Consider the following 16,777-nt stretch of genomic DNA (forward strand, 5'->3'; position numbering starts at 1 on the left):
AAAAGATTTGAATTTTTGGTTGATAATTTGCCACACCCTCGTTTTGCCTCATCTTTCCAGTCTCTTTGTTAAAGGAGAGCCACATTAATCAGTGCTTTGAAGGGTACAGGTGTTTAGATTTGTGTTAAAGCTCCAAATGTAATCCAGAGAACAAAATGACATGTCTGTGTGAGCTGGTTAATATCAGTGGATCCAGGGATGTATGGAAAAGAATGATAAAATACAATAGAAAGGGTACATATAATACCTGAAATAAAGCATAAAAAGCATTATTTAAAAAATAATATAATTTTTCACACCGCAAAACGGTTTTAATGAAGAAATTAAACAAATTTCAACTTTTATTGACCAAAGCAGTAAGATAATAAATATAGATACATGAATTTTTTTTCTGCAAGTGTCAGGGGCACCTAGAGAAAGATGAATCACATTTCTGGCTTAGTTTGAATGCAAGGTCTTTTTTGTTCTGTTTTGTTTTTATTTTTTAAGTATAGGGTGAAGGTTATTGGAAGACACGAAGATGTATGTAATAGTCTTTTCCCCAACACCTTCACAGTGATCCAGTAAAACAACTTATTTTTTTTCCCTGTTTACTTTTTTTTTTTCCCTCAAGTGGTGATTCTCCAATCTAGAATCAGAAGACTCACAAGAGATTGGTCCAACCGGTTCTCTTTTCCTGTCATCAGATTATGTCATCTACACTGGGACATCTCTGTGCTTTTTGTAACTGGGCCTGGGATGCAAGCCTACCACTCTCCATCCTTACAGAATAGATATATACCTGGGAATATACATATAGCATGTAAATTGAATAAAAATTGGGCAACATGAATCGAGAGAAAGAAAGAGATGAAGGCAAGTTTAAAGAAGGACAGTTTTGAGCTGGGTCGTAGAGAAGTGCCTTCCATGAATTGGTGTGAGATGGAGAGAATTTTCTGGGCACATGCACACATGGAAATGGCCACAGTTGAGTTAACATGGAAAAAATAAAATAAATACAGAGGACCGTGACTAGAATTGAGGAACCAAGATAGAATATACAGGTGACTGGTGTTTCAGGTGTAAATAAATGTCCTCCTTACTAAAAATATCTGGATACTGCAGACATGCATGTTTTTCTGGCAAAGATTTATCAAAGACTTGCAGATGGTATTTACACCTCTTTCAAATATGACCCAGAAATTACTCTTTAGATCCAGAACTGCATTGAAAAGCTATGTTAATGTGGCCTGGAAATTGTACGTATGAACATCTAAATTTAGAAACTTATGCCCACTAGATAAAATGAGAACTTCTACTGGTACTCTTTTGATATTCCATGAGATAAGCCCTTTCCCTTCCTTTTTCTTACAAAGTCAAATCATGAAAAAGCTAAGTGTTTCTCTAGAAAACTCTGTTCTGGCTTTCACAAGCAGCATGAAAATTTGAAATCTCACCAGAAATCACTCTTTGGCTTGCCAGAGACATTTGTGAGAAATAGAAACAGCTATTGGTAAGTATCTAACTTTTAAGATGCCATGCAAACATAGCTCAGATACTTAGTCTTTTGACATTCGCCTGAAACTGAACTTCTAGGACCCAGAGTGGGTGGATGAGAAGGGACAAACAGAGACTTTTCTTCCAGTTAATCTCTTACAGTTCCCTATTTAAATTGAATGAGGGTGGATTCTGGCAAAATCCCAATATAAAAGACTTCTAGGAAGATAAGATTTGCAAATTAGCCATGCCCAAGAAAAGGGCATCAAGCAATTTCTCAAAATCAACCAGTTGTTAATGTCAGGGGAAATGAAAAATATATGCATTTAATTCTTTCATCAAAACACAGGGCAGAGCATGTGGACATACATTCTTAAGTTATACAAACATATATGTATATGAATAAAATATGTAGCAAACTTGTACACAAACCGATGCACACAAACTCCAGATGTATTCTTTTTCTTACTTTGTGGGTTGTGTCTTCTATAAGGGGAAAAAGACATATTAATCACTTCTTTTACTGCTAAGGGGATGGGTGCTGCTCTCATATTTCAGAAAGGGGCTGGAAAGTGAGGGAAGCCAAACTTTTTCCTATTTAAGGCCAAAGCAAAGGAATCTCAGTGGCTGAGTTTTATGACGGGCCCGGTGCTGAAGGGCAGGGAACATCTGATGGTGCTACTTTGAACTGCTTTTCTTTTCTCCTTTTTGCACAAAGAGTCTCATGTCTGATATTTAGACATGACGAGCTTTGTGCAAAAGGGGACCTGGTTACTTCTTGCTCTGCTTCATCCCACTGTTATTTTGGCACAACAGGAAGGTGAGTAGGTACTGCTTTCAAGAAACTTCATGCGGTTTTTGTCTTTACTTCTCCGTACAAACAGGTATAAAGGGGAAATTAATCTCCGAGAAGTTAATTGCCTCTGTAAGCTCCTAATTGGGGAATGTAGAACGGACTGTGATGGTGCTTTTTTAGACTTGCTTAGAAAGAATGCTGTCATTTTTGTATTTAAAAGTTTTCTGGTTGTCTAAGATAAAGATGTTCTGGTACTAACTCATTTTCATGTCAGCGGCACTGGAAACTTTTTAAATGGCTTTAAAAAAAGTGCCCCTCCTGGATTGTTAACATCTTGGAATGCTTCCTTAGGCAGTCTGGAAGTTATTGGTCTCGTGTAACACTTTTACACTCTTTTGTATGCTGGATTCTTTGTAAGGATAGAATACTGAGCATTGTTTTCTCAATAAGATAATGCATTTTAAGGACAGCATGCATTTAGAATAATTTAAAGGAAAATAGGCACTATTAAAGTTATTGAATATATTTCTGTAAAATGGCAACAAGTGAGTATCTTCAGTGTTCTTTAAATGGACTCAAACGGCTAAAAATGTTTCATCATTCCTATATTTATTCTGTTTCAAGCACTTACACGGTCGATTAATACATGTTTTCTAATAATTTATTGCTAAGGGTCTGGTGTTTTCCACACGTCCTACATTTTAACTGCATTTGCATTAATGAAGAGAATATTTTAAAAAAATGTTTTCAAAAAAATGTTTTCAACAGGAATGTTTGACTTTTCTGCAAACAAGGTAAAAAGATACTGGTACTGTTTGACTTCAAAAAGTTGATTTGTTTTATTTTCTAACAACTGCAAACAATGGTTTTTCTGCTCTAATCCCCCCCAAATCACATTTGTTTTCATTATTTGATTGTGTGAAAATATTTCTTTCAATTCATGTTTCTCATAGTCATGAAAATACTGGACGCATTGGGATACAAACTTCCACAGCAATAAATATTTAAATGCTAAATTTAAAGATGTTAGAAGAAATTATTACACATCAATTTCTGTTTGCACGTAATCAAAAGGATTAGTATTTCAATCTAGTTTTTGCAAACATGTGTCTGAAAATAGTTTTTGTGTTTAATTTCAAATCTTTGATGTCCTTGAAAGTCATATATAAGTGGGGGAGGGGGCCGGGGTGGGGGGGGGACACCCAATGACATCTCTTCAGTTACAATCAGCCTGTGGCCACGAAAGAAAAGAAACATCCATATTGCTTGTTCCTCTCATTTCCTCTCCCCCTTATTCCTCTTTTCCCTTTCTGTCCCCTCCTTCTTCATCTCCCCACCCCTTTGGCTCTTTTGCACCTCCTCCCCCTTTTCATTGCTTCACTAGTCACCCCCCTTTCCTAGGCAAGCCCATGTTTCCTCATCTCTCCTCCCTCTCTTCCTCTAGCACTTCCTCCCTGGTCCCCATGTGTCCTCCCTGTGCCTCCATCTCTCCTGTTTCTTCTTTCCTTTTGCCCCCTCCCACTGTCTTTCCCTAGGACTCTAAGTCCTCCTTCCTTCCTCATTCTTCTCTCCTCCTCCTTCCCACTTTGTCCCTCCCAGAACCTGCTTCAGCTCCTAGTCCTTGGTGAGGGTACCAAATGCCTACTGCCACATCCCTAGTCCAATAAAGACATTTATCTCTTTTAAAGCTCTTAACTTCTCCTGATTTGGTGGGGGGAGGTAGGTAAAAATCACAGAGTTGCCATTTATTGGAAAGACTAACAAACGTTTGGTGTTTAGTTCAAAAGACTGACAAAATATTTGCAGTTGCCCGGTAGTGACAATCTTGTATCAGCACGATGGTTGTTTTTCTTCTCCATCCAACTTTAGAGGGAAAATAAGTGTTTAATACCTTTGTTATCTCTACATCACACAAGTTCTTTGCATTTTTCCTTTTCTCTTTAGCTACAGAAAACAACAAATTGCTATGAAATTTGCCATTATATTTGTGTGCTTTTAAGCTCAAAAGAAGTTGAGAGGGATTTTGGTCAGCTTACAATTTTTGTTTGTCATGAAAAAAAGTTTAAGTATTTTAAGATAGTAAGTACTCTTTGCATTCCCTATAAATTTAACAAGAAAATTCTGCTGGTAGATTAGCTTTGGGGACAGTACAGACGGTGGCTGAATATACAGCAGGCTGAGAACAGAAAAATACAGTTCTGGGATATAGGTTTCTTATATCTGCTCTGAGAATTTCAGAGACAAATAGCCCAACCCGAAAGAATACTAACTTCTAGTCCACTCACACACGTTTTCTGGAGCATAAAACATGTCCCTCCCAAAGAATTTTGGTCCCTTTACAAATTTATAAAGTTCTATTTAATTCATGTATTTTATTCCACCAATGGAGAAATGTGGTCTGTTTTATATTTCCTGTAGTTTATAAACATGCCAAATTTGTAGCACAAAGACTCGCCACCTAGTGGCTGACAGTGTTACCATTTACACAACCAATGCCAACATAAATGTTACACAGCTGGGTTCCATATTTTAGAATGAGATTTAAAAATATTACATGTGCGAATTTTAAATATGAAACATTACTTTCCTAAGGAAATAGTGTATCACTGATAAAATATTGCCAAACACACATACACACAAACACATGGTAGCAATAGTCAAAGACTGGAAATGAGCTTGACTATTATGGCCATTTTCAAAATTCCACATGTAACTATTCCACATATAACATATAACTATTTTTTTAATAGTTGTCAAGTTTTTTATGTAGTCCTTATTTTACATAAGTATTTTAGTCACTTATTAGATGGATAAATTAATAGATATTATTAAGTAATATTGCTTCTTTAGGGTAAGGAGATAAACTTTATTTTAATTAAAAATGTTCTAATGATTGAACTTATATTTTGCTACCCTGATAATTCCACTGTGATAATGAACTGTGGGACTTTAATTATTTTAGGATTACAAAATAAATGGACTTAAGAGAACCAGTTCCTCATTACAGGTTATGAGAGTCTATTTTCCATTATGCTTAAGGAGAGAATTTGTAACCCATAAAGTAGCAATCAAGTTTTCTGGTTGGTGCTGCTCCCCAAGTTAAACCTATCTAATAAATAAAATATGGCATAAAATCACAAGAAACACTTCTCCCTTTAAGAGGAGAGAAAGCATAACTGCTCATGCATTTCAGGGTCAGTAATCTCACATGAATTTAGTGCTTTAGTTGAGATTATACAACTAGGAAATGACAGGGTTAAGACTAGGATCAAAACTCTGTTAAATCTTAGGCAATTAGAGAACACAAAACATACATTAATTCTAGAGCATCTGACTTTGCTCATTCTTGTAACTTTGTCATTGAAAGGGAATACTAAAAAATTGTATATTATCCTAGAAAATATATGAGAGAATGCATTTCTAAAGGGGAAAAACAGTAGATTTTCCTCTATTTAACACTCAATGTTGAATTGGTAACCCTATTTTTAAACAAGAGAAGCAAAATCTCAGTTATGATTTAACCAGAAATTATCTTCCGTTCTGTAATAATATAAATTTTAAGTAAATAAAGTATTGATACAAAATTTTGTGTTTTTCATTCATGATACCTTGCATTTTTTACCATCCACAGAGTATTCAACATCAGATGATCTAAAGACCTATGGGTAATTAGATATTCTGATTAAATTCTGGAATTAAACAACTCAGTGTCATAAGCAGAAAGAGCAAAGCCACTGGAACAATTCTGGGAAAGAAGGAAATACTGTGATAATGTGCCTAATTTAACTAATTTAGGTTCCTGGTTTGATGTCTTACCTACAGGCTTATATTAAAAGGTTAAGAACTGTTGGCTCCAGGAGTAGAGTTGAGACAAAATAAAAGAAAAAGCCCCTGTTTTACACCTACAGAGTCACTTGCCAGACCTTGAGTAGTCATTCAGAGAAGAGTGCCATCTACTGAAACCTCATGGTTTTCATTGCTGATGACTGGTGCAGAGTTCCAAAGGTTTTGTAGCCCAGTCTTTTATTTTGTAACATCAAATGATATCACCGCCTTGAAGTCATTAAAGTGGATTGCTTAAGAGTTAAAGTTTTAAAGATGAAAGATGTTATTGCCTTTGCTGGACATGAAGAACATTTGTAAGGTTTCCAGGTCTGCAATAACCTTCTGGAAACGTCTCAGTGGACTGTTTCTTGTAAAACAGTCTTCCCTGGAAAAAAGCTCAGTCCCATTGTTTTCCACACTCAAAAAAAAAAAAAAAAAAAAAGAAGAAGAAAAAGAAGAAGAAGGAGAGGGAGGTGTAGTGTAAAAAAAATCCAGAGTTTTCAAAGGGGAAACTGCCTGTTTCATATCAAAATGACAACGGAAAAAATGAGATAGCTACTCTTACACAAATCATTTGTTAACTGCAGCTTGAGGAGTTACATGAACCACTAGAATGTCTGTCTGTGTCTAATGAAAACACAGCAGAAGTGGATTCCTTTCAGATTAACTAATAAAACCCTTGCATTTTCCATGGCTGAGGTCAAGAACTGCCATTTAAAATGTAAATTAATGAACAAAATGAAAAGTTCAAAGAAGAAGGCAAAAGTTAAAATGCCCAAAAGATCTAAAAATCAAAGGATCCAGAACCTATTAAAAGTTAAATTTGCTTTAAAAACTTGCATTGAGAAATTCCTGTTTCAGTGAAATGGCATTTATTTTTCTGAAACTATGCTTTCTATCGTATTTGGTGTGGAGGATGGCAAACAGGGAATGTGTTTCTCAAAATTAATTAAAATCAGAGGAACGTTCTTTGGAGCTGCAGAGTATGTTCATAATGTTTAAGCTTAGAAGGGAAGCTCTAATGAAGTTAGGAGTTCATCAATATGAAACATTTAGAAAAAATAGATTTGCAGAATCATTATCTTAGTGAGACACCCTAATTATGATTTTTTTTTTTTTTTTTTGCATTGGATACTTCAACCTTATCTGTTTGTGGCTTTTGCTGTGAGGATAAGGCTTCTCTGTATACAGTAAAACGTATGCTGGGTTTCCCAATCACACGTTAATCGTGTTGGTGGTCTGCATGTCATTAGGGTGGCCTTGGAGATATATCTCTTTTTCCTAAGGTCAGGAGAAAATAAACATCAGAATTGAACTCCAGATGCTATCTTCTTGTTTTGAGACCAGATAGAAAAATATTCTGCAGAAGAATGTTATCCCTTAAAAAAAAGAAAAACAAAAACAAAAACACTGTCTTGTTAGACTCTGCTTTTAAGCGTGCAGGGCTTAGAAACCATAATGGGATAGGGTTTGGAAGTTGCCCTTGAAATTTCAGGAAGAGTTAAGAGTATCAAATTTAGAGATAGCTTTTCCAGGTTCAACTCTTAGCTTTGCTTCTACCGTGTAACCTGGGAAAATCACTCAGCTTCTCTGGGTCTCAGATCCCTTATCTGTAAAATGAAGATTATAACAGCACTCAGCCATAGGGTCTTGGGAAGATTAAGTAAAATAGATGTGCAAAGTACTCAGAACAGTGTCAGTGACATAGGGAATACTATACCCGCACTGCCTAGTATTAGTTTTACTGGTAGTGCAAAATAAAATTACTGTAAGGAATTAAAGCACTTAGTGACTTAATGATAAGTAAAGTAAGATATAAAATCTTGGTGATGAGATGCAAAATTTGAAGATGTTTGGCAACTGTAATAAAATAAGTAGAATATATTTTCTTCAGTATTGCTATAATTTGTCACTAATCAGTTTATATTATGATGAGATTGCTGATTGTTAGATACTTTTAATTCTAATTCTCTAATTATTTTTATTTTTCACAGGACAAAGTGTTAATCACCTTAAAGGAAATTTCTAATGGGAGACATAAAAACTCATATATCTATAAAGAATAAAACAAGGAAACATCTAGAAATGATGATTCATAAAGCTTTTTGTTTTGTGGTTTTTCTGATGGGGACAAGAATAATCAGGATCCACCTTGGCCATGTAAAACAACATTTTGAAATTGAAGTTACCTACCTATATAGGTGTATAGATATTTCCTTGAAGATCTTTTTGTTAACTCATCTAACATATTTTAAAATATTTTGGTAGATGTAAGCAGCAGAAACATATTTAATAAAAATGTGTGCTTTCCAAAAAGTATCATTTAATAACAGTTGGAACATTTAATAACATATTTCAGTTGGAAACTATATAAACTTTATATATTCACACCACATTCAACTTTCTCAAGTAACAGGGAAATAATGTTATGATAATTTGCATATCACATCTGCTATTTTTAATTTTCAGATTAAAGAACACCTTTTCACAGAAAAGAATTCAGTAAGAAGAGAAGAGAAAAAAAATGAAATCTATCATTCAGGCTAAATTAACAATTTGATTGGATGCTTTGGGACATATTACTTTTACTCCAAAAGTGGAATTAAGACAAACATAGTTTACCTTATTTTTTTAGTTACAACAATAAAACTCTAGCAAATCATCATAAATTAATGTTTACAGAATGGAAACAAATACAATAAAAAGGAAAGTGTTACACATATCTAAAAATATTAGATTATGTTACTTGATTTTTTTTTTCTCTGGAGTTTTGAAACAGAGAGCTAAGCAATAAAAGAAGCTAAGAGTGGATTATGTCATTTACTAACTTCATTTTGTTTTATAATTTTGATCCCAATAAGGAGATGGCTTAGTCTAATGCATTGCGTGTGTGGCCACAAATAAATTTATTTGAAGACTGTGCTTTGTAATAAGGAACAGAAACATCAAGTGACATGAGAGGTGGAGTTTAAAATTAATTACATATTGAAACAGGGAGACTTAGTTCAAGCAATAACAATAAAGGAAGTAACTGGAAAATCTATTACTTGTTCAGTAGAAAAATGAGATTATTTGTCTTTGACTTACCACTTTGAATTTCTGAATCCCATTTTCTAAATGCTGCAAGTGACAAACTAGAATATTTTATTCCTCTTGAAAACAAAACATTGTTTTTCCTGACTCTCCCATACTTTTCCCACATACAATTAAACAAAGGTACTAACAGTGAGGGCCTTGAGTCATCTGTGTAAGAGGTTTAGCTTCTGGGAGAACATATTGCCAACCATATTTTGTCATGCACGGAACAAGAAATTAGAGGAAACTGCACAAAAGTCTCCATTCTTTCAACAAAGGTGATTGAGCTAGAGTAACAGAGAAAGGTCTTTCAACCACATTTCTATAGAAACTGACTTCAGGAGAGCCAAATTTCTTTTAAACAGATGTGAAATAAGTTATGGCAATAAACAAATTGCATTAATTCTTATTTTTCAAACATCCCAACTTTCTTCTTTTTCCTTAGAACAATATCACTTATAAAAAAAAAGAGATGTACAGTAAGGTAACTCAACCTTTATATTGAGACCTCTGTGTTTTAAAAAGCATAATAAGCATAGTTTCTAATAAAATTTGGAAAAAAGAGGCGAAGTAATAATTTTCATTTAGATAGCATTGGGTTTAACCTAATTCTAGCAAATTCATATATACAATTTTAAAAAGTCAATATTGTGCTTACTTAATAGTTTACAGAGCAAAAGGAAAACACTGTATTTTTAGTGATGTGATGATACTTTCTTTCAATAAGACATAAACATGGGAGGATGAATACACAGGGAAATTTTACATTAATTTTAGGGCAGATTAAGAACATAAGAAAAGATATTCAGAATATGAGATGCTTGACTCTCACTTTAACTGTTATCATCTGTGTTTAATAAATCATTAGTATTCAATATCTATGTTTTGTAACATAGGTCCTGTGTTACATGTAGAAAGATATTCCTGATCCAGAGACAAAGACTTGAAAGAATCATTTGAATAAATTAGTAGTATTCTTTTTTTTCTCCCCCACAGTTTTATTGAAGTATTATTGACAAATAAAATTGTATGTATTTAAAGTGTACAACATGAAGATTTGATAAAAATATACACTGTGAAAAATTACCACAATAGAGTTAACTGATAGTCACCCACATAGTTACCTTTTTTGTGTGTGTTGGGTGTAAATGCTTAAAATCTACTCTCTTAGGAAATTTCGAGTATACAATACACTATTATTACCTGTAGTCAACATAGTGTTCTACACTATGTGGCATTTTCAAGAAGGCTGGGGAGCCTGAAGTCCACATTATTAAAAGGGAAATCTTGAGCTAAAACTAATCTTTTGGAATGTGACACATAATGTTAATTTAGAGAAAGTTTTAAAATGATTCATGTGAACAATGAGAAGCCAATGCTAAAACCGAAGAATGCATTTCATGCAATTTTGCTAAACAATCTTCCATCTCATTAAAACATTCAGACTTTTTCTGAAAAATAGTGAACTTAGTCCCTAAATATAAAATGTCAGTTCCACTTAGAGAAAAATGAGTTTGATACCTCTATCCTTTAATATTATTATTGTTCACAATAATATGAAAAGGATTATGCTTTTCTGAAGCATATCTTTCATAACACCATTTAAATAGACCTACTTCATTTGCATTAGGTAAGCATTTTGGCATTCAGCTTTTATGCTCACTAAGTAGAAAAGAATGTTCCTCCAAAAGCTTAGACAATATTTCTTTCCAATATTCTCATATATCTGCTTCAAACATGGAGGAAGAACTAGAATAACTTTTTAAAATAAACAGATTCTTGCCTTCTTAAAATTGCAACTAAACAAACGTGCTTTCTTTTATTAGCTGTAGACCACGTTGGGTAATTGTAACACATTGAGAACAGACTTCTACACTTCCTAAATTGATCAAGGATATTGCGCAAGATCATGAAAGTTGTATCTGCACACAAAAATGGAAAGGAGGAATGGAGGCAATTTCAGTATGCTATAGAATCTATAGGTTCTGCGAGGACCGTTTTTTGTGCGTGAACTTTTGCTAAATCAGCTAAACCTCTGAGCCCAAAGTATTTAGCACGAACCTAAATCAATATTACTTCAGATATGAGAGGATGTAGAAATGGGAACTTATCAAGGTGATCTTCATGGCTGTATGCAATATCCAGATGGAAAAACTTCAGCAGCCCCTCAAAGGCCTCTGGGCCACAAGGCAGCAAAAAATATGGTTGTTAAACCACTTGCTTCCTCCCAAGCGGGCCTCTTTCAGCAGACATTTTAAAGCTCTTGGCTCTCAGAAAATAAAATTTCACTGTTTTACAAAAATATAAATCCTGAACAGTACATCATTTGTTGTTTGCAAAAATTTTTGCAGATGTTTAGAAACTTCTTACTTATTTACTCAAGTACTGGCAAGCTATCACAGTAATCCTCAAGAACTGAAGTTGTATTTAACCACAATCCACAGCTAATGCTTTAAGAATTGAGAGCAGGTTTTGTTTTGGCAATCCCTGAGCTGATTCATTGTTAATGGCTGCTGAAATGTGAGTACCTCACATATAATTAGGAAACAAGTTTAAAACTTTGGTTGAAGCAAATTTTTGACCATGTTAAGCCACAAATACACATGGTCATGATTCATATGTTTCCCTATTATTCTTACTCATTCCTTGCCCATATTTATTTTTTAAAAACGCTATTTATTTTTAGTGATTTGGAAATCTCTTTACATTCATATGGGATATACGATATATTATGTCATATCATCTTGACCTACTAATGCCCAGTGGAGTGGCAGTGATGGTCAATACATACAATAAGCTTTGCTAGAGCTTTCCCAGGAATCTGGAAGAGTGTTGTGCAGCCAGGAGTATCTGTTTTCCCCTGGATTTCCTAATTAGCTTAATAAAATCCAGAAAGTTTTCAGAGTTAGTGACAAGATCATCATTATAGTTTAATACTCTTATCTACTGTTAAAGCAAAGGATAGTGATGGCTAGAAAGGCTTGTTTTCAATCACACAAGGAATAAATAAATGTTTAAGTGCTTGGTGTGATTTCCATTGGTATTAAATTCTTAACTCTAATTGAAATTGTAACACTTATTGGCCTTAAGGAGAATTTACTATGATGTACCATTTTGAAATTAATAAGCAGATTTGGTATTTTAAGCAATCTCTTACCAGTTAGCAAATTATGTAGAGAGAATGTGATGCTCTTGGTAATTTAATGTGTGGATCTTTGTGTTTTTTTGTTTTTTTGTGTGTGTTTTTGTTTTGCAAAGGCATGCTTATAAGAATATATAAGTTAGTTTACTAAAAGGAAGAAATCCTTTGTTTCAAACTCTCTCCACTTTGGTTATTGGAAAATCATGATAGTGTAACAAAAATCATATTTCAGCAAAACATAAGATAAGAACGCACCATCTAACTTATTTTCCAGCTGTTGATGGAGGATGCTCCCATCTTGGTCAGTCCTATGCGGATAGAGATGTCTGGAAGCCAGAACCTTGCCAAATATGCGTCTGTGACTCAGGATCTGTTCTCTGCGATGACATAATATGTGACGAACAAGAATTAGACTGTCCCAACCCAGAGATCCCTTTTGGAGAATGTTGTGCAGTTTGCCCACAGCCTCCAACAGCTGTGAGTTTACCAAAAATCTGTACATCTTCAAGATTCGTGTTTTAATATATGAATAGTTCCTATATCATAGGAGCCTGAAAAGAAAAGAAAGTAATGTCTGCCAAACAATCATGTTGGTATTACAAGTAAAAGGTGAACATTCTGGCTTAAAACTAGGGATTGGATGTGATTGGGATAAGAAATAAATATGCAAATCGGGGCAAACTTCGTGGCAAAGATGTTCTTATGCCTTATTTAATATGTATCTTTTCCATTTATCAGCCTCCTCGCCCTCCTAATGGTCATGGACCTCAAGGCCCTAAGGGAGATCCAGTAAGTAAACATTCTTCAGGGGATTGAAATGAGTTCCTTAAGTAGTTTGCTTTTTTTTTTTTCTTCTTCTTCTAACAGCCTTTTCATATTTGAGCTTTCATCATTCAGATATTTCCTTTACTACCATATATTTAAATGACACAAAAGAAGGCAAACAGAGAATCCATAATTGTACATGTGAATATTTAAGTTTCCCAAACTTTAATAATGTCTTCATCCCCAATATCAGTTTGAAAAATACAATATACGTCAATATACAAAGAAATAAATCATACTGAAATTATTCACATGATTTAGATAAAAGTGTATGAATTCGCAAGAAAATATGTATCACGTATATTGATTCCTCATCTTATAAAGTAGAGAGGCTACAATTCGATAATGATTCTGAATCACTAGAATTTTGCACTGTTTTATGAGTTTTTGTCTCTGATTCTTTTAGGGCCCTCCTGGTATTCCTGGGAGAAATGGTGATCCTGGTATTCCAGGACAGCCAGGTTCCCCTGGTTCTCCTGGCCCCCCTGGAATCTGTGAATCATGCCCTACTGGTCCTCAGGTAATAAATTCCAGGACAAAAAGATCCTCCCCTCTTTCCCCCTTTAAAACTACCTACATCATTTTCTTTTCTTTAGCCTATGTTACATCTCACTTTTGTGGATTCCTTATAACTATTCTCTGACTTAATGTATTTAACAAATCCTTATTTAGTGTTTATGAGTGAGGAGCAGTATTTTAAGTGCTTCATAGACTTTACTTTTCCTTATAATGTCAATGCTGCTGCTATTATCTTTGCAAAATTTCCCAACTTCTCAGCAGGCATATAATATATCACTATGGTTGTGAAATGAGCCATTAACTCCCAAAATAATTAACCTAGAGTATTTAGGAATTGCTGCAACTGTGCCTTATTCTATTCATAACCTCAATGGTGAAGCCTCTGAAAGTTTGGACAAAAAGCAGTTGAAGAGCTGCAAACACTCCTTGTTGACTTCAACAGGATTATTCAAGCTTATGCAGCTACTCTTGCCAAGCCTTCAGAGCACATCCTGCTCCTCCTGAAAAACATGGCAACCAACTACCTCTGCATTTAAAGCATCTAACCAAAACAAATAAATAAGACAAGATTTCTGCTACATGGGGTTAGGAGAAATAAGAAACCACATATGCACAAATCACTCTGAGTGCAAAAAAAAAAAAAAATGCTGTACAAAAGTCAATTCAACAGAAAGCAAAGCATACCATCTAACTTATTCTTATCCTGGTACCAAACATAACCCATTTGTAGGCCTGGGATTCAAAACAAAATAATCTGCAAAGAAATCCAATAAGCACATGAGCTTTTCTATTATTCTTATGCCTATTTTCTATGGGGATGTTTACTTGGGGGGTAAATTTGTTAGGCATACTAACCAGAAGCCAGGCAATGCAAATTTTACTTGCATCATTAAATGTTGGTAAAGTAATTTGACTTCTCCATTTTTTCTGCTCAAAATGAGATCAGACTATATGATCTCAAGACTTTCAGCTTTCAAATAGTCTGTGATCCTATGTTTCTAATGCTGCAGATATCACTTAGAAATAATAATTTGAGTAAGACCATATAGAAACAAGTTATTTGGAATTAACATTGCATAGAGTTAGTTGTAAGATTTGTGCATTACATAAGCAAGTATTTCTGTAGGGTATCTACTATCTGAAGCTACAGACAGACAGGATAAGCAAGATAATTAAATAATGCATACCACATCCTCTGGCATGCAGAAACTTTTTATCAGTGAATAATAGATGTTACATGCACCTCTTCTAAATGCTTTTGGAAACAACTATAATCTATATGTCAAAATGATCATATCTGTTCTCTTTGCTGCAGAACTATTCTCCCCAGTTTGAATCATACGATGTCAAGTCTGGAGTAGTAGGAGCAGGAATTGCAGGCTACCCCGGGCCAGCTGTATGTACAAATGTTTCTCAGCATCTTAGAGCATTATTTCGCTTCCAGTTTGTTAATTCTTGAATGGTTGTTTTTCTAGTAATACATTATTATTGCATACTTGTACAAAATAGCTCATTTTCCATTAAGGCTGGGAATGCACATGGTAGGATTATCACAATCCTTCCATCCTCGCTCATTTTTTCCTCACTCCCTTTCATCCCATGCCTGTTTTGCCACCCCTTCCTTCTTTACACAAGCACTCCTACCAGGGGCCCACCTGCCTTCGTGATTAGGTCTCAGACTCATGTATTTCCTCATTTTAACCCAGTTTTGTTATTTTTCCCTTTCATTTTCCCTTTTGCTCCCTAAATTGTTCAGAATCTTCTTTTCATGAGCTTTCATCAGTTAAATGCTCCCTTCTAGATGACAATCCGAGTGATGAATTGTCCAAGATTACAATCTGCCTTACCTCAAACCCTAAAATCTAATACAAATATTTCCAGAATGTATTGAGCCTTTAAGTTCTTCTATTACAAATGGTAGCTATTCACATTGAACCCAAATGGTTTCCCTGAATGTAAATGACCTAGAGTTTTAACAGAAGAAAATAGAAAAAAATCACTGAAACCTGGGCACCTTGACATGACGCATAGTGTCCCAGGTAAATGACCCTATCCTAGAACAGGCTGTCAGGAAAAGCAACGTGGGGAAGATTATGGTTTTACTGCCAGTAACAGGTATGTAAGTGTAAATGAAACATGACACTGGATTTTCAGGGATTATGGAAGATTGCCCCCCGGATCATTAGACACCACGTTTGTGACTTCGAAAACTACAGAAGACAAAATTTTAATTAATAGATCCAAATGACCAGTTTGGAAAGACCCTTAAATTTGATATAAGTTATAAAAAGAGAATTTTACAAATCTCTGAAGTCTTGAGGAATGTGAATTTTGTTTTTGGTTTTCAAAGCCAGAAAGAGACCTATTTTTTTTTTAAGTTTATTTACTTATTTATTATTGAGAGAGGGAGAGAGAGAGAGAGAACACAAGTGGGAGAGGGGCAGAAAGAGAAAGGGGGAGACACAGAATCCGAAGTAGGCTCCAGGCTCGGAGCTGACAGCAGAGAGCCCAATGCAGGGTTTGAACTCACAAATCTTGAGATCATGACCTGAGCTGAAGTTGGATTCTTAACCAACTGAGCCGCCCAGACGCCCCAAGATGGAGAACTATATTAACAATATAAATACCTGGTCTTACTCAGCTACACTGAAATTATGAATTCATTTTTCAATCCTATATACAGTTTTTACTGAAAAACAAAAACTAAAAAGAAAACACTACTTATTAACATTCCAGAAAAGTGGTTACAAGAGAAAGTTTAATTATAGCCTGTAGTTTTATATCTTTAGTGTCAGTATTTAGATACAGCATGCTACAAAACTGAAGGTTTTCTAGTGTAAGCTGTATTTCTGAGCAATGATACATCGATTGGTTATAATTGTAATGTATCATTGTCCCATGTATGATGATTCTCAAATACACATCTAGACCTTCATATCAACATAATTCAGTGACGTAGTTAAGAACTTCTGGGTTGATTTACATCATTAGTTTTAGAAACTTGGATTTACAGTATGCAGATAAATCTTTTTCCACAGGGAGTTGGGCTGGCAGGCAAAAAAAAAATGCTCCTTTCACCAGTACCAGTTTAATCTTAATATTGCAGGGACTCTCTTAGC

At 34.7% G+C, this 16,777-nt stretch overlaps 1 protein-coding gene across 4 annotated transcripts in view; it reads left to right on the forward strand.

Moving 5' to 3' along the window:
- Positions 1-1,994: 1,994 nt before the first annotated feature.
- COL3A1 (collagen type III alpha 1 chain) overlaps positions 1,995-16,777 on the forward strand; it is a 49,397-nt gene continuing 34,614 nt past the window's right edge. For 3 of the 4 annotated variants that reach the window (XM_045480494.1, XM_045480493.1, XM_045480495.1), the window contains exons 1-5: positions 2,031-2,296; positions 12,589-12,791; positions 13,053-13,103; positions 13,546-13,659; positions 14,974-15,054. In XM_045480494.1, coding sequence (XP_045336450.1) covers positions 2,218-2,296; positions 12,589-12,791; positions 13,053-13,103; positions 13,546-13,659; positions 14,974-15,054 — 528 coding nt within the window. In that variant the 5' untranslated portion in view covers positions 2,031-2,217. Of the gene's footprint in view, positions 2,297-12,588; positions 12,792-13,052; positions 13,104-13,545; positions 13,660-14,973; positions 15,055-16,777 lie in introns of all 4 variants that reach the window. The other variant, XM_045480492.1, reaches the window with a different exon arrangement.

Source organism: Leopardus geoffroyi, chromosome C1 (assembly GCF_018350155.1).
Source record: "Leopardus geoffroyi isolate Oge1 chromosome C1, O.geoffroyi_Oge1_pat1.0, whole genome shotgun sequence".
Lineage (NCBI taxonomy): Eukaryota > Metazoa > Chordata > Mammalia > Carnivora > Felidae > Leopardus > Leopardus geoffroyi.